Source organism: Garra rufa, chromosome 16, assembly GCF_049309525.1.
Source record: "Garra rufa chromosome 16, GarRuf1.0, whole genome shotgun sequence".
Taxonomy (NCBI): Eukaryota; Metazoa; Chordata; class Actinopteri; order Cypriniformes; family Cyprinidae; genus Garra; species Garra rufa.
In genome coordinates, this window is record NC_133376.1 from 33821811 (window position 1) to 33840497 (window position 18687).

General features: G+C 35.4%; 2 protein-coding genes across 2 annotated transcripts; both read left to right on the forward strand.

Annotated features, from left to right (window-relative positions):
* The first annotated feature begins 55 nt into the window (after positions 1 to 55).
* On the forward strand, positions 56 to 11991 carry rap2c (RAP2C, member of RAS oncogene family). The gene is made up of 3 exons (XM_073820304.1): positions 56 to 940; positions 5355 to 5659; positions 11058 to 11991. The coding sequence occupies exons 1-2, from the start codon at positions 668 to 670 to the stop codon at positions 5631 to 5633; spliced, it is 552 nt and encodes a 183-aa protein (XP_073676405.1). The 5' UTR covers positions 56 to 667; the 3' UTR covers positions 5634 to 5659; positions 11058 to 11991.
* Positions 11992 to 14455: 2464 nt separating this feature from the next.
* On the forward strand, positions 14456 to 18617 carry LOC141288400 (UDP-N-acetylglucosamine transferase subunit ALG13). Its single transcript, XM_073820538.1, has 4 exons — positions 14456 to 14628; positions 14788 to 14950; positions 17118 to 17256; positions 18266 to 18617. The coding sequence occupies exons 1-4, from the start codon at positions 14548 to 14550 to the stop codon at positions 18375 to 18377; spliced, it is 495 nt and encodes a 164-aa protein (XP_073676639.1). The 5' UTR covers positions 14456 to 14547; the 3' UTR covers positions 18378 to 18617.
* Positions 18618 to 18687: the final 70 nt, after the last annotated feature.

An 18687-nucleotide genomic window follows, 5' to 3' on the forward strand; every position in this document is an offset into this window, starting at 1 on the left:
GTCCGAATCACTGAAAAGATTGGCGACTCGGAGGAACAGTTCGTTCGCGCAAGCGTGAGAGAGGAGCTCCGCTGCGGGGCCGCTGCTGCTGCTGCTGTCTGGGGCCGATATGCAGAGGCGGGCCGGGGAAAAGAGGCACAAGAAGGGAAGGCAATACATGATTCCGAGACGGCGTGTATGAGTTAATATTCTCAGCGCAAGAAACTTGAATCGGGTGATTGTGTTCGTCGCCCAGAAGCGGTTTTCAAGCGGGAAAGGGCCGTTTGTGTGTGAGTGCAGCCTCGCTCTCTTTGAGAACCACTAGCCAGCTAACGCTAGTCATGTAGCGCTCCATTCACACGGACGCCAAACATGGACACGACTGCACACAATACTTGTGTTTTACATAGCCTCTGTGGCTAAACAAACTCTCGGATGAACGGATCCCAATGGCGATAGAGTGCAGATGGAGGGGCGTTGTGGATTTAGCTAGACATTCACCCAGAGAAAACACTCTCGTCCTCTGTTGAATCTGTGGCTTTGATTTCCTCGAACCCGATAAAAGTGCTCCCCCGGTGTTGTTTTGGTCATAAAACGCCTCGATAAGAACTGCGGCGGTATTTTTATGTTTTTATGGCCGTTGCTGAGCAGATAAAGTTAGCTATAGCTTAAGCCTGGATCAGACCAAATGAAGGAGTATAAGGTGGTTGTGCTGGGCAGCGGCGGCGTGGGCAAGTCCGCACTCACGGTCCAGTTTGTGACCGGGACATTCATAGAGAAATATGACCCGACCATAGAAGACTTCTATAGGAAGGAGATCGAGGTGGATTCGTCCCCCTCCGTGCTGGAGATCCTGGACACCGCTGGGACCGAGCAGTTTGCCTCCATGCGAGATCTGTACATCAAAAATGGGCAAGGCTTCATTTTAGTCTACAGCCTTGTCAATCAGCAGTCATTTCAGGTCAGTATTACAAAGCATGTCTGGCTACACTAGTACAACACAGACTTTGGGGTTTAGATTAGGACACCATTACCACTATTACCATAAAACCACAACTGAGGTCAGAAAATCACAATAGCAAGGGAGCTACTTTGATTTTAGGAGTGAAAGAAACCTTAGCCCTCTCTGTCAAACTGTAAAGGACAGGAAATCACAAATTTTCTTATTTAAAAGTTGTTTAGAGCAAATATGCAACAGGTTGAAACTTATTATATTCAAAAGCACTATTGCCAACCCTGAGGATCTCTCACACCTACTTTTTATCATTCTATATGTGACCATGGATCACAAAACCAGTCGTAAGTAGTATGGGTGTAACAATACGTTGTGTAAGTCAAAATTATCGATTTTTCTTTTATGCCAAAAAATCATTAGGATATTAAGTAATCATGTTCCTGGAAGGTATTTTGTTAATTTGATACCGTAAATATCAAAACTTAATTTTTTAATTAGTAGTATGCATTGCTAAGAACTTCATTTGGACAACTTTAAAGAGGATTTCCTCAATATTTAGATTCCATTTGAAGCCAGATGTAGTGCAGAAAAAAAATCTAAATGCATGTTATTGATCTTATTGTGAACAATACATTTGTGCATAATCAATGCCATCATCTAATCTGCTTAAACTCACGCCTACAAGCTCATTTACCTTCACTTGTGAGTCTCAAAATCCAATCAATAACTGATACACTAGGGATGTAACTATATTAAAATCTCACAATATGATAATAGTATTATTGTAAGATATATATATATATATATATGAGTAATAAAGACTTGGAGAACAAAATAAAATTCTGTACATTTTAAACTTAAATTATCTAATGCACTTTGAGAGTTCAAAATTAATTGCTCCAACCCATGTTCTTAACTAAGAAAACGTAAACTTAAAAGTCAGAAATAAGTCAGTGAATTGACTTGTACCTGAACTTTACAGAAGACTCAACCCTCTTTTTATTTGTGGTATACTGTCTCAGTCCAAATTTCATTCACACTGGTGCTTTAGGAAGCCAAACCGATAATAATAACAACAATTTTATATAATTGTTGTTCCTATGACAGTAATGAGTTGTAAAGTAAATGAAAATGAACATTTCATAGGTATATTACTTTTTGCTTTACACTAGAGTAGGGAAATTACAATACTTCTTTCCTGATTTCTACCCTTGAAAAAGATATTTTGAATTTGGTCTGCAATAATGTTACCCAATTAAACCACTAGTTTTCAGCAATTCATACTGCACTTTTAAGCTTTAATTTTGACGGAAACACCAGTAGAGCTTTTATTTTGACAGAAAACTCCAGCTTCAGTGAAAACAGGCTTACAGAAACGTCTTGCAACTAATCTAGTGAAATGCTGTAATCATTTACTGCAAAAATTAACCATAACTGGTGGCCATTGCATTAACAAATGCAGGCTAAACTCACAGCACATGCAATAAACAAGTTTACTGCATTCATTGTGAACTGAGCCGTTCTGAGGCCTGGAAAACACAGGATCACTAGCTGACAGTGGTGGAGGTAACGAATTACAACTACTCACGTTACTGTAATTAAGTACATTTTTTGGGTATTTGTACTTTCATGAGTATAATTTTAAGTCTGTAATTTTACTTGTACTTGAGTACAAATTAACCTGAGTAATTTACTTAATTACTTTTAAAATCACAATTCGTTACAGAGTACTGCAATTTGAATATTATATTGTAACCACTGACCGGCATTTCGGTAGCCAATAAAAATATCTCTTCTTAACGGACCAATGAAAAGCCTGGTATAGTATTTGAACCGAAAAACAAGTTCCGTTTATTTTTATTTATTTTTTTCGGCGCGCTATTTATAAGATAATCATCACTAGAATTAGGGCTGGGCGATAAATCGATTTTATATCAATTAACTCGAATGTGTAGTTTACATCGATTTGTTTGAATGAAATTCTCTTTAATATCCGCTGACGCTCTGGGCTCCAGCAGTTCCGAATGGGCTCAGCCCTCCCCCCGTGAATTCACCATATTAGAAACACACTGATATACTGTATATATTTGTTTTCAGAAAGGCACGGAAAAAAATAATGGGAGCCACTAAAGGGATATGATTAGCTGCTTGTTAGCCAGTTAGCCGGACCGATCAGCATATTTGTGTTTGCGCTCAGCGGATCTTCAAAGGTTTCTACGTGTTTTTACAACGTAGAGTAATATATCACGGACATATCTCACGAATCCTTTCAGAAACAAAGTGTAGAGAGAGTGTAAATAAGAGACTGATTGTACAGTATAGCGAGCGTTGTTGATTATAATAGAGCTTTGTGATATTGCGTCATCCAAGATGAGTAACAGCTTTTAATAATTTTTAAGGGAGTTTGTATATGAGATATTGATTTAACACAGCAGGTTGTATCAGCGATTTCTAGCCTGAAACATAAAGTGTCAAATTCAGCTGACCTTTCATCACGATCCGCTCGCTGCCTGCCCCATAAATTGTCTGTGAAAAAACCGCGTCTCTCTGGTCAGCCTAGGGTCCGAGATATGCCAAAAAAACAATCGGCACTACCAACCTTTCCACACAAAAACAAACAGTGTTCCAACCAATCAGTGTCAGGGGTTTGGTGTTGTGGACTTTCGCTCCGCCTCCCTCACATCCCAGCACCAGTAAGAAAGTCCACAACACGAACCCCCTGACGCTGATTGGTTGGAACACTGTTTGCTTTTTTGGCATATCTCGGACCCTAGGCTGACCAGAGAGACGCGGTTTTTTCACAGACAATTTATGGGGCAGGCAGCGAGCGGATCGTGAAGAAAGGTGAGCTGAAATTGACACTTTATGTTTTAGGCTAGAAATCGCTGATACAACCTTTAAATAAAAAAGAAGTTATTGTCTGACTAAAACACTATTGCCTAATTTCGTGGTCAAAAGTAGCCTGAAACAAGTCACATCTGAGCCTCTGAGCGTTTATGAATGAACGTGCGTTTTTAAACGAATCTAGTGAAATGATTCAATTTCCCATTCATAAAAGCAGCTCACTTATTCTGAGTGAACCAGCGGTTCGAACGATGATATGATTCTTGCTGCCACCTGCTGGCAGATCGTTTCATTTATTTAAATCATTTAATATTTCTGCATTCAAAATTTAATATTTTTATATACAATATAACTGCAAGAGAAAAGCATGGAAATATATATATATATATATTTCCTCCCACCGCATATTTATTTGTCTTACAAACATTTACTGTTTCCATTATAATAAGAATGGGGACTGGTGGAAAGCGATCACTGATGCAGTTGCAATGGATATTGCAAAATATATGGTGCCCATATGTTGTGGAAAAGCTGGGGTTTCTTTCCATGCTAAATGTCTTAGGGGGGGAAATCTATTTAAATCGTAAATCGGATTTGTGAAAAAATCAGGGATTTTATTTTTAGGCCATTTCGCCCAGCTCTAACTAGAACATGCAAATCTATCATCATTGTAATACAGACTGTATTAATTAATTCCTAATTTGTTAATTTGTTCTTATTGCATTGCTTACTGTGTACTTGTTTTAATATCTTAAATATATATTAGTTAGGCATACTGTTTTTTTTTTTTTTTCGCTTATTGTGTTATGTAATGAATTGAAAATATATAGGGTGATTAACCTATAATTTAATTTGTATAGTGTGTGCTTTGTTGTCTAAATCTTGTCTGGTTCAGCAATTATGGATAATTCAATAACCAGCTAAAAAGTAATTAGTACTCCGAGTAGTTTTTATGAAGAGTAATTTGTACTTTTACTTAATTACATTTTTAACACCAGTACTTTTACTTGTAATTGAGTACAATTTCAGCAATGTAACGGTACTTGTAATTGAGTACAAATTTTCAGTACTCTTTCCACCACTGCTAGCTGACCACCTGAACGAAGTGCGCACTTCGCTTTAAAACATGCAGCGAAAACAAACTTGATGAAGGGATTAGGCCATATTGTGCTTTCGGTTTTAGTTCGTTTGACAGATACTGTGTCAAAGCATAATGTCCCAAAACACAACTTTAAAGACCTTTTGTGTTAGAATAAGAAGATTAAATATATTTTAAAAACTACACTTTTTGCCCGAAAGACCTATCGTTTCATATCGCCATGTGACCGCGATAATATCGAGACAGAATTGCCATCGCGATACCACAATGTTGATAATGCCGTTACATCCCTATGATGCGCAGAATAAAGGCCCTGCCCAGCACGTTTCGGTTTTTTTTTTTTTTTTTTTCTGTTTCTCTTGGATGTACAGTACTTCACAATAATCTGTCAGCACTTCTATTGTATTGCAACTTTAAGAGTGTTAATATCTTTATTTCTATCTTTCTTATACCTTATATATTCTCTCTGCTCCGCAGGACATCAGACCCATGCGGGACCAGATCGTTCGCGTGAAGCGCTTCGAGAAGGTGCCGCTGATCTTGGTGGGGAATAAGGTGGACCTGGAGTCCGAGCGAGAGGTGGCGGGTTCTGATGGGCGCGCCCTCGCACAAGAGTGGGGCTGTCCCTTCATAGAGACCTCAGCCAAGAGCAAGAGCATGGTTGACGAGCTGTTCGCAGAAATCGTGAGGCAGATGAACTACACCACTTTGCCCGAGAAGCAAGAGCAGTGTTGCACCGCCTGCGTTGTGCAATGAGCGTCCTGGCCTTACTTTCAGTCCAGGTATGAAAGTGCAAAACCACAAGTGAAAAAACAAACCATCATTCAGGCTTTCTTAATGCATTCACATCTCATTGAGAGCATGATGCTTAATTTACACACTAATATTGAAATATCTACATAAAATTGTGTGTGAGATATACAGTCAAACCACAGTTTATTCAGATACCTTCAACATTTCTCACATTATCACAGTTTTATTCACCATAGTTTAGAAAATGGTAATAAAATATAGAGATGCACCGATTGCAATTTTCTTGGCCGATTCCGATTTTTCAGTAAGCGTGACCTGCCGATTCCGATTTTATTTTAAGAACTGTAATGAAAGCATAGGCCTATACAGAAATATTTTCTTTAATTAAATTTATTTTATAATAAAATACATTTTTAAACATTATAGGATCTTCTTACAACAAAATAACTTTAACAACAAAATAAAGTGCTTTGTGCCTTTGAAAAAGGTATAAAATTAGTTTCTGCAACTAACATAGTATAGTTATACTAACAAAAATCTTTTCCTCAATGTATTTTTTTATTTTATAATAAAAGAAATGTATAAACATTACAGCATCTTCTCATATTAAAAGAACTTTAACAAAATAAAGTGCTCTTAGCCTTGAAAACATTAGAAATAAAATATAAGTAACAAAGCAGGCATACAAAAATCTACTTTCCTTCAATGAATTTTATATGGATTTTTTTTTTTTAAACATTAATTACAGGATCATCTCACAACAATAACTTTAATAACAAAACGTGCACTGTGTCTTCAAACAGGTAGAAATACCAATGCTAGTACTAAATGCTATTACTTGAGCAATAATGGCAAATTTTCCTTGATAAAGAGAAGCATTTCTGCCTTGTCACCAGTTAATCCAGCGGTAACGTTACTACACTTCCTAACATTCATTCACATATTTGCGCTACGCCACCGCATACAGCGTCTTCACACACAGATGATATTTACTAGAGAAGTGTAACATAAATGCATCTGTAAATAAATACAAATTAAATTCACGTCGCGCACGCTTTAATTACCTTCAAATGTAACATACATGCTCGCTTCGAACTGTGTGAAGAGGCTGTATGCGGAGGCGCAGCGCAAATGTGAATGAATGAAAGTGTAGTAAACGTCAAAGGATTTCCCCTGCTCAGGGAGTAGGGAGCAATGAACACTGGGCAGGCACCATGTCAATCGGAACACAGTTCATTCACGGAGCTTACTTCTAACGAGTGGGTTATCTGAATCACGTGTGTTAACTAACAGAGACATGCAAAATATGCAGAGCGGGGGCGCGATCTACCACATGTCCAGCCAAGCTAAACAAGCGCGTGGTTCGTGGTTGTTCCCTCACGTTGTATTTTGGCCTTATAAATGTTACAAACTGCGATCTTTGCGTCATCTTCACTCACACCAAAGACATGTTTACACGCGAATGTGAGTGCGCGGCTGCGTGCATAGACATAGAGCAGGGATCCTCAAATCTTACCCTGGAGGTCCAATGCACTGCAGAGTTTAGCTCTAACCCTAATCAAACACACCTGAGAATGCTAATCAAGGTCTTCAGGATCATTAGAGAATCACAGGTAGGTGAGTTTCATCAGGGTTGGAGCTAAACTCTGCAGCGCATTGGACTGTAATAGTGATAGACACCACATTGGCTGCATGTAGGGGTGTAACGATACACCAAAGGCACGATTCGGTTCGGTTCACGGTTTTGGGGCCACGGTTCGGTTCGGTTTCTGTTTGCTGTGGGGTTAGGGTTGATGTCATCTTAACAGCAATGCTAAGGAACAATAGATTCACTTAATAACAAGAACAACTAAACTTTTTCTTTATTAACTTTGCCAACCCATTTTAGTACAGTCAGGATACCCGAGTAAGTTAGTGAAAATTAGACATTCACTTGTCCGAGTTAAAAATTTACTTGTCCGGGGCAAAAAAATGCCTTTTTTGCTGTAAATTAATCCATTCTGAAGCAATAGTCTCATCACTACTCTATAAGGTCTTACTTTAATCTGAATATTTGTGATATTTGCCTTAAATTGATTTCTAGGACACTTTTTAAGTTTATTTTCCTAACCTTACTAACTGTATGTCATCATTCACATCAAATTCTTAAATTTTATCAATACATCAAATTAGAATAATTAGACTCTGTATGGTTGCACAAATTAAATCAGTATCAACAAACTCCATCTTTCCATTGCACAGGAAAAACCGGGCCTGCAATGAAATTGACATTTAACTGTATTTACTTAGACTGTTTAATGAAGATAAGAGGTTCCAAAAAATGCATTTACACAGTAAAATTGCAAATACATAAATAATGTAATAAGATTAATGTTATACAAAAATATTGGAAAAATGCAATACCTTTAAATATAAAATCGAACCACCAATAGGTGGCAGTAGTCACTGTCTTAATGAGCGAGTCACGGATTCAACCATAGATGGATTCAACCAGTTCGTTCACTGACTCGATTCATTAAAAAAAATGCTAAATCATTCAGTACTGAAACACCGCTGTGTTGCTCGGAGATTCACGGAGAGGTTCTGCTGTTGCTTAGAACTATTTTCGTTTGCAAAAATGGTTAATGATGTGTCTAAAATGTAAGTCAGTTAGTATTAACTACTAGTTTATTGAACTACTGTTGTATAAAATCAATGTCACTCACGTTTGCAATCGTAATGGTGCTTTCCTACCGCAGTATGTTTGTTCATGCTTGTTTCTTTGTGTATGCTTTTAAGCCTATTAGTGTTGATTTTCTGTGAGTCAGATAGCCTGCACGAGCTTGATACTGTCCGTTTTCAGTCATCTTAAGTAATAAAATCAGAATTATGCTCACCAAAGTTTCGTTGCTGCGCTAGTTATTGTTTGTAATTGATGTTTTAATCCGGTACGTGTCCGGTCGGGCAAGTAAAATCCCCTTTCACTTGCCCTTTCACAAAATCCACTTGTCCCGGACAAGCGTTAATGTCGAGCCCTGAGTAGTAACCGAGTGTGATCGCTCACTCAAGTCACATGACATGACATGCACTTGGAAAATACTAACTTTAGAATATAATATTTAGAACAAAAGCTCATCATTACTAATACAATTTAATCAAATGTGATAAAATAAAGATTGGTTAAATTAGTTAGAGACAATTAAGTGATGTCAACCCCAAAAATGGGCAGCAGGTGGCGTGAGAGTACCGCGGTACGCCACGAGAGTTTCGCGATACGTATCGTGGTTGGTGTATCGCGATATTTCGGTTCGGTTTATAATATCGTTACACCCCTAGCTGCATGCGCCGCTGGCAATAAAAGGATCGGCTAGGAATCGGCAAGAGGAGAAATTGACCGGCCGGTCACCGATCCGGGCCGGTCATGCGAAAATCAGCCGATTCCGATCACTAGCCGATCAATCAGAACAAATCTTGATAATGTCGGATAACTGTGATGGAAAGGTATGTAACAAAACATGGTCAGGTCAAAGTGACAAATCAAATTTTTGGTCCCAATTTTTTTTTTTTTTTGCTATCATCACTTACATAAATTAACTAAAGTGTCTTGCACCCACTATAAAAAAAAAAAATACCAAAAAATAAATCTGGTCTGAATGATTTTTGGTTTGGTATATACCATTTAGACACATATATATATATATATATATTTATATATATATATATATATATATATAGAAAAAATTTGAGGACATTAGCTCTCTAGGCTGACTCAGCGCTGTTATCATTGGATCTCAGCAAGAATGTGGCGTGAAGAATAAAACTGCTTAATCCCAATACCAATGAGATGAAGCATGAAGAGACCATGCTGTCTGGACTAGCAGTCAGACGCATGAGAACAGGGACAATCCTTGTGAATAAAGAGGAAAGCCGAACATCCTGAATGGAAAGTGATGTCGCAAAACAGGAAATGGTGTTCCGGGGAACTTTAGGAAGACCTAAATGTGCCATTTTAGTGCTGTCTTTGTGTTAACAGTTTTTTGTAGTCATATACAAATGTTTTGCTGATTGAAGATGATCTTATGTCAAACAGATCCATTTATTTGGAAATTAAATTCTAAAAGCCATGCGTAGTATCGTATAGTGCTCTAGATGTAATGTTATCCACCTTAGTCTTCAACACGGAAGTAAGCTGTTTTCTGTGAATGTGCATAACATCCTGTTCATTAGACGCTATAGGTAAATAAATATGTGACGCTTGACCACAAAATCAGTCATAAGGGTCAGTTTTTTTTGAAATTGACATTTATACATCATCTAAAAGCTAAATGAGCTTTCTGTTGATGTATGGTTTGTTGGGATAGCACGATATTTAGCTGAGATACAACTATTTGAAAATATGGAATTTGAGTGTGCAAAAAAAATGAAAATATTAAGAATATCGCCTTTAAAGTTGTCCAAATGAAGTTCTTAGCAATGCATATTACTAATCAAAAATTAAGTTTAAATATTTACGGTAGGAAATTTACAAAATACCTTAATGGATCGTGACCTTTACTTAATATCCTAATGATTTTGGCATAAAAAAAATCAATAATTTTGACCCATACAATGTATTTTTGGCTATTGCTACAAATATACCCATCCTACTTAAGACTGGTTTTGTGGTTCAGGGTCACATATAGAATAACAAAGTGCAGTAAACTGTAAACCTCTTTGTGCTACAAACCAGTGTGTAAGAGGGATGATTCACCCAAAAATTGAGAATTTTTGGACGATTGCTGGTAAACAAATAGTTAAAGGTAGCCACTGATTGAATTTTTTTCCATACTATTGACGTCAGTGACTATCAGCAACTGTTTTGTTACCGACATTATTCAAAATATCTTCTTTTGTGTTCAACAGAAGAAAGAAACTTGCAGGTTTCAAACAACTTGACAGAATTTTCATTTTTTGATGAACTATCTCTTTATTAATTATAAGAAATTTAAAAAATAAAAGAAATACCAGTTATACCAGTATCAAGCAGAATATCAAGGTATTTTGTACAGCTAACATAACCGGAAGCCCTAGTGCATTAAAGGGATAGTTCACCCAAAAATTAAAATTCTGTCATTAATTACTCACCATCATGGCGTTCCAAACTAAGACCTTTGTTCATCTTTGGAATCTGAACACAAATTAAGATATTTTTTTATGAAATCCAAGAGCTAACGGCAACACAACTACCACGTTCAAGGCCCAGAAAGGTAGTAAGGAGGACATTGTTAATATAGGTATGTGACATCAGTGGTTCAACCGTAATTTTACGAAGCTATGAGAATACTTTTTGTGCACAAAGAAAACAAAAATAGTGACTTTATTCAACAATTTCTTCCTTCTGACGCATGTGGTGCTGCTTTTTTTTTTTTCTTGTGACTACAGCACATTTCTCATTTGTGTGTTTCTTAGACACATGATCCAGATGGACGCTCTCTTGAACCAGTCTCTGATCATCTGACCCTCTGAGCCACACCTGTGCCACTGAGCCCCCTGAACTCTGACACTTAAGACATCTGGCCGAGGCTTGGCTTTTCTCTCCGGAAATAAATCATCGCAGGGTCTTCGAAAACTCAAATCCGCCGGGTCTGGATTGTAGAGCACATATACAATATCCTTCAAGTTATGTTTTTGGTTACCTGGAAACAAGTCAAGTCTACGAATTGGAGCACAGAAAACTTTTGGGAATGGGGATATCTGTGACAGGGCTATTAATAGCTATTTTTCTTATGTAGGGAAAAGGGTTATGACGAGCAGGTCAGCTCAGGGCTGTAATACCCCTGGAGATGCTCCGTTGTAAATGTTCCCTGTTTTTCCTTTTAACATATTACGTTTGATATCTAATTATTAAGCTGTAACAGCCATTATGCAGGTTTGACACCTCAGTATCTAACGTTTCTTTTTTTTTTTTTTTTTTCTCCCCCTTTTTTTTAAACTACTGGTATGTATGCTTTCTCTCCTAATACTCTATTTATTAAAGTCTTTAATTACCAAGATAGATAAATATTGCATTTTTATATTCTGTTGGCTGTTTTGGCTTTTTGTGACTACAGTATGCATTGTTTCTGAAGTACAGCATTGATGATGCCTTAAATGATTACAGTCTGAAACCCCTGTTGACTCGGTGTATTTTATTTTCATTCTCTCTTGCATATCATCTGTTTTGGACATGTTTCTACCACTGCTTCGGTAGAAACTTCAATAGTCCATTCAGCACAGTATTGCGGATATTACTTTTGGCTTTTAACACTGTAAGCTCATAAAATGTACAAATGCCAAAGTTGATTATCAGTGACATTTTTGAGACTTTTAAACCAAAACAACTAAATAAAGAACTTGAAATTGATGCATGAAATACCTCACAATAGGCTTTTCATAATGACCTTTAAGTTGCCTGGAAATCAGCCACTATCAGTTCTCAACAATCTGTCTTATTGTGGAGGAAACCCAGTGTCTGACATATGAGGATCTTGTGATGAGCTTGAAGAAAAACACTGTTTTAAGTAAACGAAGTTGGTGTTTTCCAACTGAAGCATTTTGTTTCCATTTAAAAAGGTTATATTTTGACATGGAAGGGGTTTTGCCGTAAATACATTGACTGAAATTCAAGACTTTGTTGCAGAGTTTATCATAGACAAAGAAATAAAACCATGTGCAATCTTAAAAGTCTTTAAAATGGCATTCAATGCAAATAAAAAAGAAAGCCTTAAAGTAATTTAACATGTTAAACCAACAAGATTCATCCTTTTTTTTCCTGCCTATAAGGCCTGTGGTTTAGGAGATGGGCGAGAACGTAATGGCCAATATAACAGCTGCAGCATTCGGTGTGGAGATGGGAAAACCTGTTATGATGACCATCTGCAGCACTTGATCAGATAGCTGTGGCTGAGTGACTTGACAGAAGCCACTTGTGATCATGAAAGTGAAGCTTCTGAAGTCTCTGAATGTCCATGGGTCACCTAGCCAGAGTTCACAATCTAGTCTGACACTGATTTAGAAAATATAATAAAAAAAAAAGACTTTTTTAGGTTCGAAATTCAGGTGTGCAATGCAGAGTTATTAACATTTGAAGCCGCAATTAATTAAAATAGCCTTAAAGATTTCTTTGACAACCTTTTTGACTCTAATAAAAGTAAAATAGACCCCAATTAATTTTGTGGTTCTAGAAATGTCAAGAACTGTATGATCAAAAAGACAAACAAAAGAAACTATTGAGGGGAAAATAATGAAATTTAGTCGTTTGCTGTAAATCTTGATTGGTTTAAGGGAAGTTATTTTAACGTTTATACATTTTAATCATAATTTACTATTATTATTATAAATTAATTGAAATCATTTAAAACTATTTTTAACCTACCACTCGCTTGGACATTTTTTTGAGGGCCCCTGGTAGAGAATCACTTGTCTAAATGGTGCTGAATAAGTTTTAATAATTATAAAAAAGTTTTAATAGTTACATGGGTCATTAAGAGTTAAACAGTATCTTTTGAGCTGTCTGAAATGTTTATAAATGTATGTTTAAGGACATATTACGTTATTTAAGTGAGAACATTTTAAATTATTCCTATGTTCACCTACAGTAATTGTGATATTTCGATAACACAATATGATTGTCATATACACTACCAGTCAAAAGTTTTTGAACAGTAAGATTTTTATTTTTTTAATGCTCACCAAACCTGCATTTATTTGATCTGAAGTACAGCAGAAACAGCATGATTTTGAAATAGTTTTACTGTTTAAAATAACTGCTTTCTATTTTAATATATTTTATAATGTAATTTATTCCTTTGATCAAAGCTAAATTTTCTGCATCATTACTGCAATCTTTGGTGTCCCGTGATCATTCAGAAATCATTCTAATATGCTGATTCGCTGTTCAAGAAACACATTATTATTATTATTATTATCATAAATATTTAAAACAGTTGAGTGCATTTATTTCAGGATTTTTTGATGAATAGAAAGATCCAAAGATCAGCATTTATCTGAAATAAAAAGCTTTTTTAACATCATACACTATACCATTCAAAACGTTAGAGTCAGTAGAATTGTTTATTTGGGGAATAAATGATAGAAATTAATACTTTTATTTATCAAGCATGCTTTAAATTGATTAAAAGTGATGATAAAGACATTTCTAATGTTACAAAAGGTTTCTATTTCAGATAAATGCTGTTCTTCTGAACTTTCTATTCATCCAAGAAACCTGAAAACAACATCAATAATAATAATAATAAATGTTTTTGGAGCAGCAAATCAGAATATTAGATTTCTGAAGGATCATGTAACTGGAGTAATTATGCTAAGAATGCAGCTTTGAAATAATAGGAATAAATTACATCTTAACATATATTCAAATAGAATGCAGATGTTTTAAATAGTAAAAATAATTCAAAATTGTACTGTTTTTGCTGTACTTTGGCTCAAATAAATGCAGGCTTGGTGAGCAGAAGGGACCTCTTTAAAAAACATTAAAAATCTTACTATTCAAAAACTTTTGACTGTTAATGTGTGTGTATATATATATGAGAAGGTGAAATGAAAATGTACTACATAACAGGGATGGGCAATGTAGATTTAATACATTTTTAATTTTTGTTTTGTTTGTTTTTGTATTTTGTCAAAATGCAAAAATAGTCTGATAAAAAGGGTGAAAATAAATATAATTTTAGAGACAAATCCCAGGCTAACAGTAAATAGTAAGTATTTAATATGCAACTATATTCTGTTTATATCATACGCAAGACTAGTAGTTCCATTATAAGCCTGCAGGACTTTTATTTTGAATGTTGTGGTGTTAAGAGACCCTTCATGTTTACATTTTCTTCACTGTTTCTTGTTTCTTTTTTGTTTATGTCTGATTTCTGTTATAATTCACAAAGCCTGCCACACTAATACAATGAAAACTGTATTCGTAACTGTCGGGACGACAAGTTTTGATGATCTGATTGCCACCGTGACTTCACATGAATCCGTGAAGGTAAAAATGCCATTCATACACTGTGATTAACTGCAAAGGAAACGTAAGCTGAATGACACAGATACGGTACTTGTACGCTAGTTTTGTAAGCAATAAGCTGTGAGGTTTTAAATATATTCTGGCTGTCTTTAATGACTGTTTCCGTGTTTCTGAATGAAGGCATTAATTGACCGTGGCTACACAGACATGGTGCTTCAGGTTGGCAGAGGTTCAGTTGAGCCTGATCCAGACGCCTGTCCAGGACTGACGCTTCAAGTGTTTCGTTTCAAAGACTCAATCGCCGAGGACATGAGACACTCTGATCTGGTCATCAGTCATGCTGGTGGGTTAGAGCTAACTTTGACTCAAATACTACACTAAATACAGTACAGTTCAAACATACGTTTATTTGATACTTTTTGATGCAGGCAAATTAAGGAAACTCTTTATAATAGTCTCTTCTTCTCGCCAAGCCTGCATTTATTTGATCCAAAGTACAGCAAAAACAGTATAATTTTGAAATATTTGTACTATTTAACCCCTTAACTGTCACCATCCCCTCTGTGATACGCCCAAGTTTACTTTACCATTTTACAAATAAATCTTTATCTAATCATGACAAACTATATATCGTTGGAAAGGTCTAACAGTTTACTTTTTTGTGTTACAAATTATGTAGGAAAAATAATAGATTAGTTTATGGCAAGAGTGCACCTCAAAAATCTACTTCATAACAGGCGTTCTGACCTTTGTCACAAACAGACTTCCTTGTGGCCTTTTTCCCTATCACACTTTAGAAATCATAAGAAATTATATTTTAGTCAAAAACTTAAAACCACAGAATTCATCCTTTGAAAACAATTTTAAAATCAGATATTGCATTAACATGGAAAATGTACATCAAAATCATATGTGACCCTGGACCACAAAACCAGTCATAAGGTAAAATTTTACAAAACTGAGATATATACATCATATGAAAGCTCAATAAATAAGCTTTCTATTGATGTATAGTTTGTTAGGATAGGACAATATTTGGCCGAGATACATCTATTTGAAAATCTGGAATCTGAGGGTGCAAAAAAATCAAAATACTGAGAAAATCACCTTTAAAGTTGTCCAAATTAAGTTCTTAACAATGCATATTACTAATCAAAAAATACATTTTGATAGGTTTACAGTAGGAATTTTACAAAAAATCTTCATGGATCATGATCTTTACTTAATATCCTAATGATTTTTGACATAAAAGAAAAATCAATCATTTTGACCCATACAATGTATTTTTGGCTATTGCTACAAATATACCCCAGCGACTTAAGACTGGTTTTGTGGTCCAGGGTCACATATTAGAAAATGTTTTCGTTCATGAATTATAAAAATGTTTGAATTCTTTATTTTCACGTCTTATTTTCATGGGAGTGACAGTAAAGGGATTAAAATAACCGATTTCTATTTGAATATATTTTAAAATGTAATTTATTCCTATGATTTTAAAGCTACATTTTTAGCATCATTACTCCAGTCACATGGTCCTTCAGAAATTATTCTAATATGCTGATTTGCTGCTCAAAAAACATTTATTATTATTATTATTATTATTATGTTGAAAACAGCTGAGTGGAATTTTTCCAGGTTTTAATGAATAGAAAGTTCAGAAGAACAGCATTTGTCTGAAATAGAAATCTTTTGTAACATTATAAATGTCTTAACTGTCACCTTTGAACAATTTAAATTAACCTTGCTGAATAAAAGTATTAATTTCTATAATGTCTGTCCCCCCTCCAAATAAATAATTATTATAACTGGCTCCAGGCCCTTAAATGTAGTGTATAATATTACAAAAGCTTTTTATTTCAGATGAATCTTTGGATCTTTCTATTCATCAAGGAATCCTGAAAAAAATGTACTTAAATGATTTAAATATTGATAATAATGATATTAATAATGTTTTTGAACAGCAAATCAGCATATTAGAATGATTTCTGAAGGATCATGTGACACCAAAGACTGGAGCAATGATGCTGAAAATTTTGCTTTGATCACAGGAATAAATTACATTTTAAAATATATTTAAATACAAAACAGCCATTTTAAATTGTAAAAATATTTAACAATATTACTGCTTTTGCTGTATTTTGGATCAAATAAATGCAGGCTTGGTGAGCAGAAGAGACTTCTTTAAAAAACAATAAAAATCTCAATGTTCCAAAACTTTTGAGTGGTAGTGTGTATTTATTTATATATATATATATATAACTGGTGGCTGCAAGGTTGTGCTAGGGGTCACAGAAAATGTTCAGATGAAATAATAAAAGAGTTTAAATAAATAAAAATATGAAACTTAAAAAAAATAAAAAACTACATACAGTACTATACTAGTCCCCCTGATCTGATATAATATAGTTTGTTGTTGATTTTATAATAACCTACATAACACAAAATTGATTTAAATTGAACCCGGATTAGAAATGAGTTTTAGATCATAATATCTGCTCTATCCCTATTAGGAGCAGGAAGCTGTTTGGAAGCACTCGGAGCAAATAAACCTCTCCTCGTGGTGGTCAATGATAAATTAATGGACAATCACCAGCTGGAGCTCGCAAAGCAGCTGCAGGCGGATTCGCATCTTATCTACTGTACTTGCAGGTTTGTTTTATGAGCCTGATGAGAAATCTTCCTTCTAGGGGTGTAAATCGGAGCCTTCAAGTCGATTCGATACGATACCGATTTCTTAAGCCAACGATTCGATTATTTTCGATACTTCAGAATTCCCTGTGATACGATGCGATTCGATCCGATTCGATTCAATACTAGATATTTTTACATGATATCTATTAAGTTTCAAATAAATCAACAAAAATGGTAAATAATTTGCCTTTTATTGAGAATACAGAAACAGTTTTCTATTCACATAATGTGTAAGTTCCACTAAAGCAGTTGTGCTCAATGCACTGCAAATAGAACAGCAAATATAAGTTACTGCATCTACAAAGTGCAATCAGATAAATTGTAATAAGAAAAAAAAAAAAAAAAAAAAAATTATAGTGCAGGTCTACTATTGCCAATTAGCCTATTCATCGTTTTAAAAAAGTTTCTTTCATACAAAATGGGTTACATTTTGAAAATACAATTTGCATCTTATTAAGAGGTAATGGTCACACATCCTCTGCAGTAGATGAACTGCAAATAGAATACTACTCCACAAAATCAGTTCAAAATCATCGCTCTTGAAAGTCAGACAACAACGTGAGGTCTGTGAACATGAACAACATCATAGATAGATGGACTGTGAAACGAAAGTAACGCGTGTGAAGAAGAAGACAGTGAGGTTAGTGCCACCCGCAGCTTAGGAGTAGGTAGTACGCTTAATACATCGGAGCAGACAGTAAAAGAAAGGTCGGAACGGATTCTAAAAATAGACAAGTGAACAAACAGGCGGCAAAATAAACACATTAATCGATATTCTTGCGGACGAATCGATGCATTGAATCGGCGGCTGCATAATCGATGCATCGATACGAATCGATTAATATTTACACCCCTACTTCCTTCACTTTCTCAGATCTTTTAATGCTTTAATTCTATTGCTATGGTTAAATGCATGTGCTAAACCACAAATGTTCATCTTTATGTGTTATTTTACCCTTCATCACAGTACTCTGCCTCACACTTTGAGGGATATGGATCTGTCTGCTTTGACAACCTATGTGCCCAGTCAACCGCAGAACTTCGCCAACTTTTTAGATAAGGCCGTTGGACTTGTTTGAGAGCTGTTTCTTGAACCGGGACGGTTACTGATGAGAATTTGGACCGAATTTGTAACATCGTTTTCTAAACCTGACTTTTTGACCTTTTATCAGATCTGTGTTGGACCACATCCTGGAAAGTATAGGGAAAGGAAATGTGCTTGTAATGGAGCTGGCATACATAAGACCAAGATCTACAATTTTTCCCTACTTCACAGACCAAATAAGCAAGATTCTCTGTGCATACCCGGAATAAAATAGGAGAGTAATTGTAATTTTACTTTTTTTTTTTTTTTTTTTCAGTTTTCTCTCTTATTTTACATGAGTAAAA